General features: G+C 40.5%; 1 protein-coding gene and 1 non-coding gene across 2 annotated transcripts in view; both read right to left on the bottom strand.

Moving 5' to 3' along the window:
- Positions 1–843: 843 nt before the first annotated feature.
- The window catches only part of SVEP1 (sushi, von Willebrand factor type A, EGF and pentraxin domain containing 1), a 198,303-nt gene continuing 186,628 nt past the window's right edge, over positions 844–12,518 (bottom strand). The window contains exons 46-48 of the mRNA XM_047768130.1: positions 11,107–11,202; positions 5,871–5,964; positions 844–1,227 (exon numbers count right to left, since the gene is read on the bottom strand). Of these exons, the coding sequence (XP_047624086.1) occupies positions 1,206–1,227; positions 5,871–5,964; positions 11,107–11,202 (212 nt within the window). The 3' untranslated portion in view covers positions 844–1,205. The remainder of the gene's footprint in view (positions 1,228–5,870; positions 5,965–11,106; positions 11,203–12,518) is intronic.
- On the bottom strand, positions 5,563–5,668 carry LOC125121652 (U6 spliceosomal RNA). The gene has a single exon (XR_007133537.1). It is a non-coding gene; the product is annotated as a U6 spliceosomal RNA (small nuclear RNA).

Genomic DNA, 12,518 nt, shown 5'->3' on the forward strand with positions numbered 1-12,518 from the left:
GAAAGCAGGAGGAGGAGTCAATGTCTGGGGAGTGTAAGGCAGTGAGGAGAACCACAAGGACAATCAAGATCTTTTTCGTCATTCCTGCATCTCTCCATCATGTTACAACGCATCCCATGCCCTCTGTGGAAGCAGTTCTCCCAAAGGATGGAGGTGAGTTGATTGTGATTTTTAAACAAAATCGAGCGTTCTGCCCCCCACCCCCCCCCAGTAGTCTGAGGAAGTTTTTATCTCGGTAGGACAATGATGGAGATTCATGAAATGGTGAGGATTGAGAGGCAGCTCCGTTTTGCTTTGGGCCAACTCAATTCTTTTTTTTCAGGTGGCACCAGGAGCACAGTTCTGGAAATGTGCCTTCTTCCTTCCCTTTCTCTGTCCTCTTATTCCTATCTCCTCTCTCCCAAAGCAGTGAGTTGTGGGATTATGACCTAGAAATGGGCCTTGTGTCAATCTTCCAGTTCTTACATTTCTTACTCCCTCTGTGAGAAGGAAGGGAGCACTGTATCATTTGAATGAAGGTCGTTATGCTTTTTTCCCCCATCCACTAAAGTGGATGCCTCTCGCTTTCCAAATATTGGGGAAAGAATTAGCTAGGCTACCCTCAGCACCAGAACAGCATTTTGTGTGGAGAGTAGTAGGTCCAATAGTTACTTTCTGATTACATAAAAGGAAACCTTCATTGTTACATATATTGCAGAGAAGATAGGACTAGCATGAAGGCTCTCCTTTACCGTAATTTCTCAGTACACTGCATGTAATCCCCAAATATACTAGTGGCACAGATCATTAATCCTCTTCATTATTCCCTGACTACCTCACAAAATGGCACTATCCAGCAAAACATTATTTAGTAGCAAAATATATTTTAATTGAAAAATCATTGAGAGTAACTGAATAAAAATGTGTACCAGGAACTTTCCCAACAGACAGCAGAGTATGTACATTTTGTGAGAGTGGAGCAGCATCTATTTAATATATTTTTATATAGAAAATACAGGCATGTGTAAAAATGGAAACATATAAGAAAGTATGTCACAAGAAAGAAAAAAATACAACACAAAATAAAAAGGTGACCACAAAGTAACCAGGTGATTAAAACAAGACCCAGCACCGTGTTGGAATGTCTTTGTGGAAGTTCCAGCATGTCCAGGACTACCAGGAAGAGATGAGCCTGCTTTTAGAAGAGCTGGTTGATTGTGCAGTGGTTAAAACCCAGTCCTCCTTTTCCTGGAACAAAAAACAAAGAGATTTAACAGAAGAGACTGAACTGGAAGGGGAACCAGTGTTTGGGGGCTGATTTCAAAACGGGGTTAAAAGTCACAGACACCTGGGCATCAGATGGATGAGATTGGGGGTGGTCATTTCTTGAGAGAATGAAGGGGCAAGGAGAAAAAGTGCTAGTGTATGTAGAAACCTGAGAATAAGCATACCTGAGTTTCGGTCCTGGCTCTGTCACTTATCTCCTGTCTGATAATCTGCTCATCTGTAAGACTTCGTGACCTTAAAGGTCTCTTACAGCATGAACCATTCAATGGTTTTTCATTTACGGCATTTGTAGAGGATCAATTTTCTGCACACAGACATCAGAGAGGACAAAGTCTCTTTCTTGAGGATTGAACTCTCTGGGAATAATACCAGGTCAGACTTATTCATCAGTAGAGAAGGCTACAGGTTGAGGGATTTAATGAATGCCACACGGTCTTTCTCCACTAGCTGTCTCAGATGGCCGGGTATTTGCTCTGTCAACCAGCACTTATTGAGCATCAGTTTTTGTGTCTGTACTAAGTTTGAAGGAGACAGTCTTTAAGGCACTTCATCTTGTGGGAGAGAAGGAAATAAAAGCTATCTGTAAACATTTACTGTTTTCTCAGAAAAGCTTTCTCCTTCTTCCATTTCAGGGAATTATACTCCACCTTTCTTTCTTCTGGGAATTTTCAGACTCCTCCGGCCTTTACACAAAGGTTAGGTGAAAGTTTTAGCAAAATGACTTTTCACGTTGGTATAACACAATCCAACCTATTATGGATCACCATTGACTAATCCATGTGGGCCCTTGAATCAGTCTGGATGAGTGAGTTCTCCTCCTGGATTTTTAAACTGAGTCAGTACACTATTTTTGTGGACCCCATGGTGTGACATGTAAAATGTGGGAGCTGCAAGCAGTTCTGTTCTCTCATGTGAACTCAACAGCAGAGGAAACCACTCTGCAGCAAGACAGAGGATGGAGAAGATGCTGGAGAGAGGAGGTGAGATGGGAGGTGGAGAGGCTTCAGATGGCTTTCAATTTCTCAGTCTGGTTGTCCTGACATTCAGCCAACCCATGTATTTGGGGTCCATACAAGGGCCCACTGTTACGATAACAAATTCCTCTCTTTGCTTAAGCCAGTTAGGGTTGCAATAAGAGAGTCCTAACTAATTAAATACTGGTCTTCTAGAAAAATCCATCACAGTCTAAGGACAGGGTGGTGGCTGGCTGTTCCTCTGGGCTTACCTTTGCTTGAATGTGGGAAATGCCTCTCAGGTTTTTATGATTTGCCATAAATTTTTTTTGATTCCTTTATCAACTTTCTTCATAAAAAAATCTAGACTTTTTTTGAGTCATTGCCATTCTTGGTCCTTTAATCTTCTCTATCTTTTTATTTATTTTTTGCTTTCTTTTTTACCAGAAATTCTCTGCAGTTTGAGTGTCATTTTCTCAATTTCTTTCAACTCTGCTCTCAGGTAAAACTATCATCTTTCTCTTGGAAACTTCTAAATATGCTTGTACAATCCAGGTTTGTTCTTTCGTGTTCAGTTTTTTTCCCCTCTGGCATATACTGGAGATGATATGAAGAAATTCACTGGCATGAGGCAGATTTTTTTTGTTGTTAATTATGTTTGTATTTAAATAGATTGTCTCTGCAGATTGACTTTGATATTCCAATAAAAATGAAATAAAAGGAGATAGAAAAATAAAATCCCTCTTTTAACTGGATTTCCAACTTTTTAAAATGAATACAGAAATATCCATTTGGGTTTAATGATTCCAATAACATGGAAGTAAATGTACATAATATAAATCTAAATGATGTAATACAATAATGTATATTGAAAGTTTTAAAATGGAGCTGGTAATATTTCAACATTGCAAAATTTGTGAGGACAATGCTTTAACATTGAAAATATTTTATCAATGGCATGATGCAATATGTAATTGAAATGGTACATTATTGGCATGAAAACAGACCCACAGATCAAGCAAATAGAGAACTGAGAAATAAATCCACACATTTATGGTCAATTAATTTATGACAATGGAGCCAAAAATACACAATTGGCAAAGGATGGTCTCTTCAATAAATGGTACTGGGAAAATTGGACAGCTATGTGTGAAAGAATGAAACTAGACCACTATTTTATATGATACAAAAAATTAACTCAAGACTTCAGTGTAAGACTTGAAACCATAAACTCCTAGAAGAAAGCACAGGTGGTAGGCTCCTTGATATCAGCCTGGGCAATGATTTTTTGGATTTGACACCAAGAGCAAAGGCCAACAAAAGGAAAAGTAAACAAGTTGGATTCCTTCAAACTAAAAAGCTTCTGCACAACAGAGGATAGCTTCAGCAAAATGGAAAAAAAAATCTACCAAATGGGAGAAAACATTTGCAAACCATGTATTTGGTTAGGTGCTACTATCTGAAATATATAAAAAAACTTATACAACTCAACAACAAAAAAACCCATCAGATTAAAGCATGGCTAAAGGATCTGAAGAGACATTTTTGCACAGAAGGCTACAGAAGGCCAACGGGTAGGTACATGAAAAGATGTTCAACATGATTAGTGAATTATCAGGAAATGCAAATTAAAATCATAATGAGATGTCCTCTCACATCTGTTAGAATAGCCATTATCAAAAGGGCAAGAAATATCAAGAGTTGTTGAGGATGTAGATAAAAGTCTTGGGCTCTGTAAATTGGTTCAGCCACTAGGAAAACAGCAAGAGGGGCCCTCAAAATATTTAAAGTAAAACTACTATACATGTTAGCAATTCCACTTCTGGGTATTTCTGCAAAGAAAATGAAAACACTAACTCCAAAGAAATATCTGCACCCTCATGTTCATTTCATTATTTACAATAGCCAAGACATGGAAACAAACTAAGCGTCCACTGATGGATGAATGGACAAAGAAACACACACACATACACACACACACACACACACACGCAATGGAATATTATTCAGCCATACAAAGAATGTGACAACATGGATGGTCCTTGAGGGCATTATGCAAAGTGAAATGAGTCAGACAAAGAAAGACAAATATCGTATGATCTCTCTAAAAACGAAGCCAAAACCAAACTTAACAGAGAAAGGCTTGTGGTTGCCAGAGGTGGGGGTGCATTAAAAGGTTGAAAAGAATCAAAACGTACAAGCTTCCAGTTATAAATAGGTCATGGGGATGTAATGTAGAACATGGCAATTATAAACAATACTCTATCGCACATTTGAAAGCTGCTAAAAGAGTAAATCTTTTTTTCTTGTCTTTCTTAGGGCTACACCCACAGCGTGTGGAAGTTCCCAGACTAGGAGTCAAAACAGAGCTGTAGCTGCCAGCCTATGCCATAGCCGCAGAAATGTGGGATCTGAGCCTGAGACCTACACCATAGCTCACGACAACAAGAGATCCTTAACTCACTGAGTGAGGCCAGGGATTGAACCCATGCCCTCATGGAAACTAGTTGGATTTGTTACCACTGAGCCACAATGGGAACTCCCTAAAAGAGTAAATCTTAAAAGTTATCACACACACAAAATTTGTAACTACGTATGGTGACTTATTGTGGTGATCACTGGGCCATATATATACAATTATTGAGTCATTATGTTGTACATCTGAATGCAACAACGTTGTACGTTAGTTATACCTCTATAAAAAAGTTTAAATTATTTTAAGCTATTTTTTCCACTGATTTATTTTTGTGATAATCTTTTCTTGACTGTGATATTGATCCAGTTAGAAATGAGCAACCAGGAGTTCCTGTCGTGGCGCAGTGGTTAACGAATATGACTAGGAACCATGAGGTTGCAGGTTTGATCCCTGGCCCTGCTCAGTGGGTTAAGGATCCGGCGTTGCTGTAAGCTGTGGTGTAGGTCGCAGACGTGGATCGGATCCCATGTTGCTGTGGCTCTGGTGAAGGCCTGCGGCAACAGCTCTGATCAGACCCCTAGCCTGGGAACCTCCATATGCACAAGAGCAGCCCAAGAAATGGCAAAAAAAAAAAAAAAAGAAAAGAAATGAGCAACTAATTACTCGAGCACATTTTCCCATAAATTTTCTTGTAGTCCATTAATTACTGACTATACAGTAAAAAAAGAAACAAAAATTTTGTCTTCAAAAATATACATTTTTCATCAATTTCAATACTACTTTTTACTGTAATCAGGAAAGCAAATGAACATCAAGAAAACCTACTGAGTTTATTATTTACTAGCAGCCTTGCATATGAAGGATGCAATTGTCTGTTCAAGAAGGCAGTTCATTTATTTAATTAATGTTTTTTTCTCTTTTTTGTGGAAAAATACAGAATGTCTCATAAGTTTGTATGTCATCCTCGTGCAGGAGCTATGCTAATCTTCTCTGTATTGTCCAATTTTAGTATATGTACTGCCAAAGTGAACACAAGATTGTTTTATTTGTCAACGCTTAACTAGTATTTCCTTGCATTGGCTTTAGTTCAGGTTTAGAGAGTATCTCAAAATGGATATTTTGGGGTAGAAAATGCTTACATTCAAACTAGAGATACCTTCTGGCTCTTGAGACAACTTCGCTTGAATTTCAGCCTTTTTATGTTATAGATTAATAGCAGTTTGGGGTTGTCTTACCTGGAACAGTCATGTCCTGTCCAAGCTGAGAGACAATGGCATCGGTTTGGTCTTACGCATTTTCCACCATTTAAGCAGGGAGACTGGCAAACAGCTGGGATGAAAAATGCATGCATTTATTTAATGAACACTGAGCAAATCTGAAGATGCCCATGAAGGCGTGCAAAGGAAGACATGACTCTGCTTTCTGCTCTAGCCACTACCACACTTCATGGAAGGTATTCTGCATTTCTGCCACTTAGCTCGACTTCGTGTCATTACGTGGTACCACCTCCCTTTTCCCTTCCAAGTGAGTCATTTTTCATATTTAAGTCCCAGGTTAAAGTCTACCTATACTGAAACCTTTGCTGATAACTCCAAGTCCACTGATTTCTCTCTCCCTTAATCTTTTTGTTTATGCAACTGATCTGACACATACTCTTCTGAACTATAAATTATTCATATGCTCAATGAGACTATAAATCTCTTGAGGGAACCAGCATTGAACTCTATGACTGATGGAATCATTACATCAGACATCAACTCTTAGGACAATAAATCAGGCACATAAATTGTCTAGCATAACAGATGATTCAAAAGCCCTTTGTGCTTCCTAGGAAATGTATATCATGGCCATTACCAAATTTAGTTGGAATTACAGAACCTGGAGTAGAGTTAAAAATTAGCCAAAGATGAAACCATGAGTGAACACTCAGAGATTTACTATTCAGACATCTTTCTCATGAGCCAAACTCTTCATCTGAATTAATCTACTTTTTTATTTTTATTTTTTTTTATAGCCACACTCGCAGTATATGGAGGTTCCCAGACCACTGGTCAAATTGGAGCTGTAGCTGCTGGCCTACGCCACAGCAATGCCAGATCTGAGCTGTGTCTGAAACCTACACCACAGCTCATGGCAACGCCAGATCCTTAACCTGCTGAGCGAGGCCAGGGATTGAACACACGTCCTCATGAATACTAGTCAGATTAATTTCCACTGAGCCACAACAGGAACTCCTGCATCAATCTAGTTGTTAAAAAATCTACCATAAAAAAGGAGTTCCCGCTGTGGCACAGTGGGTTAAGAATCCAACTGCAGCAGCTTAGGTCATTGCAAAGGTGTGGGTTCCATCCCCAGCCCAGAGCAGTGAGTTTAAGATCCAGCATTGATACAGCTGTGGCTCAGATTCAGTTCCTGGCCCAGGAAATTCTATATGCTGTGGGGGTGGACATAAAAACAAAAAACCCACCAAAAACCTAAGGTTGCTAAAAACTGATAAAGCCCTAATACCAGTCAGTTTAATGTATCAAAGAGAGAATAAAATGCCTGTCAGAAGAAAGCTGGAAATGAGAAACATTTTCAGTCATTATTTCAGCTTCATTAGAGCACAGATAGGCAGGCCTCCCCAGATGAAAATCTCATCTGCAGTGAGATATAAGTAAATGTCACTTCTTGAGTCACCCATGCATAAAATATGGGAAAAATGCCAGCAATCCAGGCATTTGGCCAGGACTGAAAGAGAAAGGACAAGAAAGCAAACACCAGCCTTTGCCCTTGGGGAGCAGACCAACAGAATGCTCATATTTGAAATATAACAGGAAGGAAATTAGGAAATAAAGCAGGATTAAAAAGAGCAAAAGTAAAACCCAATAATCCACAACTAACTCTCCGTTGATTCTGCTTGCTAATATATAGATCCCGTGATGATCTTTGTACAACTATAAATACAATAAAATTTATTGAGCGAAAAAACATTATTCCTTTGCAAGAGCATGATTTAGGAGTACCTATTTTTACTAACAGATTTTTTTTTATTATTATTTTCACCTCTCTGTCTAAAAGCCTAACATCTTCCTCCTTGCCTGTAACGTGGGTGGCCCCAGTGTTCCATTCTTGGCCACTTACTCATGCTATGTGTCTTCTGGGCAGACTTATCTTCTTCCCCCAACCCCCGAAATGTCTTCCCATGAGGACTGATGGCTCTCTATCTTCAATCTAAATGTATCTTCTGGGAAGCTAAACCAGCATCCAATTGCCCCTCAGACCTCGCCCTTGTAGGTTCCACTGGACACTCAAACTCAGCACATCCGTACCTCACTCTTTGCCTGAACCTTCAAACCCATTCCTCTTAGGTTCTCCATCTCAGTATAGGGCACTCCCTTCCACTCAGGAGCCCGACCTGGAAACATCAGTCTTGACTCTCCTCAAACCTTTACTCCCACAATAAATCTATAACCCCATAGTGTTGATTCATCTCCCTAACTTCTCTCAAATCCATCCTTTTGGGTTATTGTTTCTCTAGACTTCATTACGTCTTGCCAATTTTGCTTGATAACTCCCTAATGAGCCTCCCTATTTTAAGTCTTGTTTTCTGCCCTTCTTCAAACTGCTGCCAAAATCATTTTTCTATAAGAAAATATGATCACATGATTTTCCTGCTTGAAACCCTAGAGTGGCTTCCATGGCTCAGAAGACATAAGCCAGCATCTTGAATTTGGCATGCAATGTGCTTCCTAATCCGGCTCTGCCTGCCTTTACAGCTTCTTTTCCAGTCACACCCCTACATTTCCTCTATGGTCTCAGCTCTGGTTTGCTGATCACATCTTTGTTACACTTCCATGCCTTTGGCTAGAATAATCTCCTGGTAACATCTCTTGCTCTTCCACTGATTCTCTGCTTACGAAGACTTTTCTGAATGTCTACCCTTGGGCAGTTTACTCATCTTCAGTGTTATCTTTTTAGCAAATTCAGTTAGCCCCAGTCACCTACTTATAGGCCATTCTGCATCCCTTTTCCTTTTCTAGACTGGATTCTGGAGGGCAGGAACCCCTGTTTTATTAACATACTTTTGTATGTTTAAAACTTAGTGGGTGTATGTGTTCAGGTAGCTGCTGAAAGATGGAAAAAGGAAAGACTATATGGCTCATGTCATGAAGGAGCTTAATGTGTTAGGGAGCTAAGAAGAAGAAATGCAAATAGATCAGATCAATTGGGCTCTAAATGGCGTGGTTCTATCTAACTGTGTAATATCTATAGAAATGGAATGTTAGAAAATAGATGATTGTGGTATAGAGCAAGTTTAGGGAAAAGAGGAAATTTAGACAGGGTTCTGGAGGTTGAGTCCAGTGTGAAAAGAGAGAGGAAGCCACTGCAAAGGACAGGATGTGACTGGTAGGATGGGAAGCAAGGTGTATGAGGTGTGTTGACCATCTAGGTAGCACCTCGGGAGTCGGAAGAATCTGAATTGGATGTGGGGACAACAGGTGACAAGTTTTAGGTTCTTTTTTTTTTTTTTTTAGGGCCACACCCACAACATATGGAAGTTCCCAGGCTAGGGGTTGAATTGGAGCTACAGCTGCCAGCCTACACCACAGGCACAGCGATGCCAGATCTGAGATCTGAGCCACGTCTGCAACCTATACCACAGCTCACAGCAACACCAGATCCTTGACTCACTGACTGGGGCCTGGGATCGAACGCACAACCTCATGGTTGCTACGAACGCACAACCTCATGGTTGCTAGTCGGACTCATTTCTTCTGCACCACAATGGGAATTCCCAGTTTTAGTTTCTTAAACAGGGTGAAGACTTGCCCAAGGCAGTGTGTAATGGTGCTATTTTAGAAGTAGAGATAGGAAGGTCAAGTAGTACAGTCTGGCCATGATCCAAAGAAGAGATCTTTTACTAGCACTGGGGATACAGTAGGATGCCAGAGACACTGTTCAGGAAGGAACAGAAGGAGTGCTGATGCTGGTAACATCAGATGAAGGGGAGGGAGAGCTCAGGATGTCTCCTTCTGGAAGCATGGTGTGATACCTAGGAAAGGGCATGGCTGGTTTTCAGGAAAGTTCAATTTTGTGGGCATGAGAAGTACAAAATTGATAAATACTCGATATTGATAAATATCAAAGTTGATTTGTTATAAAGAAATACCAAAGAGATTGCTTTAAGAGTTTCAAGTGAAAGCATTTAAATTCAGCCTCTGGTATAGTTTTCCTTTCCTGTGCTCATGGATGGCTCACTTTTGGCTTTATGTGTGGTGACTGCACGTGGATTTTGCCTTTTTAAACATTCATTCCCATTTCCCTGGGAATGTCCCAGTTTGGAGGCTAAATTACACGGTCATTCCACTCTTGGAGCTCATGACAAGCCCTGGTGTCAGGAAGCCCATTCTTTTTCACCTCTTACCCCAGGGGGAAGGGGTGTAACTACTGTTTACAGGGGGAATAGTGGAGTGTCAGAGTTAACACTAAATAAATCTAAAAGCTCTATTGTTTTAATAGTTTCTGAAACAGGACATTGAAAAGATAAAAATTTATCATTTTAAACTGACTTATTAGATAATTACTGTAAAATCTATCACATGTGGGCACTATGCCAGGTACTGAGAATATAAAGATCACAAAGAAATAACCCTGCCCTCAGGTGGCATATAATCTAGTGCAGGCAGGAAAAGATCAATAATCAAGTAATTAAACAGATACCCAAGTACAGTGGGATAAATGCTGTATTTGAGTTAGGCGAGGATGCTAAGGGGACATGTTTGTCACCAGTCAATCAACAACAGTTTGTTACCATCTTCCATAAGGAGCCAAATCTCTGATAGTTTTTTTTCACTTTAACTTATATTTATTTAGAGCCTTGATCTTTCTAAATAGTACCATGATTTCACTTCATAGAGATTAAAATAAATATTCTTCTGAACTTCTGCACTATGTCTTCTCTATGTTCTTCAAAACAGAGCCAATGGCAGAGTTCCTGTCGTGGCGCAGTGGTTAACGAATCTGACTAGGAACCATGAGGTTGCGGGTTCGATCCCTGGCCTTGCTCAGCGGGTTAAGGATCCGGCGTTGCCGTGAGCTGTGGTATAGGTCACAGACGCGGCTCGGATTCTGCATTGCTGTGGCCCTGGTGTAGGCAGGTGGCCACAGCTACAATTCGACCCCTAGCTGGGAACCTCCATATGCCGCAGTAGCGGCCCTAGAAAAGGCAAAAAAGGCAAAAAACAAAAACAGAGCAAATGGCACAAAGGTGGTTGACAGTGGAGTCAGCTCAGATGCTCTGTTTTGACCCCCAGAGGTGCCTCTGAGGCAGCCGAGGGTTCAGCTTTGAGACCCCCATTCAAGAGACAATCTTGGGGAATTTCTGAAAAACTCAGATACCCCTCTGAAGCTGAGTCACACTTGTTAAGTGTCCTCTAGAGCTTCATCAAGCCAAGTCACCCAGAAAACAAACAATAAGAGGAGGCCTACCTGTATGACAGCGGGACCCTGTCCAGCCAAGTGGGCAGTCACACTGATAAGGGGCCACGCAGCGACCGCCGTTCAGACAGGGAAGGATGCAGATGGCTAGAAAGGAGATGGAAAAGGATTTGATCAAAACACGTGCTCAACTATATTCGGGTGTTCAAAGAACATTTTCTAGGAGGAGTAAAACCTTGGATAACCCAATAGATAATCTCCCTGTATGTGTCGTGTTTATTAATCAGTATCATTGGGAAAACACAATTGGGAAAGCTAGTCTTGACCCCAAGCCTGATGTAATGACTTGAAAGCCAAGTGCACTCTTTCCGAGAGGACATACCTCGATCGAACCCCTTTGCTTTCTCTCCACAGAATAACCAGAATGTTCTCCATTTATTACTGTTTCAAATTTCCATTACAAATTACATAAACTGCTCTAAGAGGGCTTGGCTGCTTGGAGGTTCTCTTAGCGTCTTGAATAAAATGGGAAGATGGGAGTGAGCAGAGCTCTTCTGTGGGCTGCTGTTGGCAATACGTTAGTAGTGATAGGACGACTCACCCTGTATTTCCTTGGAGCTGAGGCCTGATGGTGACTGAATCAGGCCTCCACTATACCCTCCAAGGCAATCATTTCTCCTACTAGAAGTTACTGAGCTCTGCAAAGAGGCATAGTCTGTTTATAACGAATGAGATTGTCTACTGGCTTGGTACTCAAAGCACGGTTCTCAAACCCAAAGCATTGGTATTACATAAGACTTAGCTAGAAATGCAGACTCTGGTCCGGACCCAGACCTACTGAATCAGAATCTGCATTTAACCTCTCCCAGATGGTTTGTGTGCACAGTAAAGCTTGGGAAGCCTTGGCTTAATGCAGAACAGACACATGTTCAGTGAATTAAGCCGGGTCTGCTGTTAGCCTAGGGTAAATGGTCCCTGAGTTGGTGGTCCCTTAGCCTGACAGCAGGTCATGTGTGGAAGCCCTTAGTGGGAAGGGAGGATTAGGGAGAAGAGAAAGGAAAAATGAGATTCTCTTCTTCCTGAACAACTATGAGAACACTAGAGTTGTTAGCAGCCTAGATTTATTTTCATCGTATATTTTCCTTTCCAGATTAGTTGCAGTAGTCGCACTTAAAAAAGTTTTAGAATCTCTTATAAAATGCCTGGCCTTAGGAAAAACATATAAATCCATGGCCATCACATTAATGACTTGTGATTTATATACTCCCAATGAAATATGAAACCATTTAATCCATATATACATAGATATGTATATACAATACATACATATAAATATATACACACAATGTGTGTGTGTATATATCTATATATATATATATAGATATAGATATAGAAAAATAATTTAGGAGTTCCCGTCATGGCTCAGCAGAAACAAATCTGACTAGCATCCATGCGGACACAGG

The sequence above is a fragment of the Phacochoerus africanus genome, chromosome 2, assembly GCF_016906955.1.
Source record: "Phacochoerus africanus isolate WHEZ1 chromosome 2, ROS_Pafr_v1, whole genome shotgun sequence".
Lineage (NCBI taxonomy): Eukaryota > Metazoa > Chordata > Mammalia > Artiodactyla > Suidae > Phacochoerus > Phacochoerus africanus.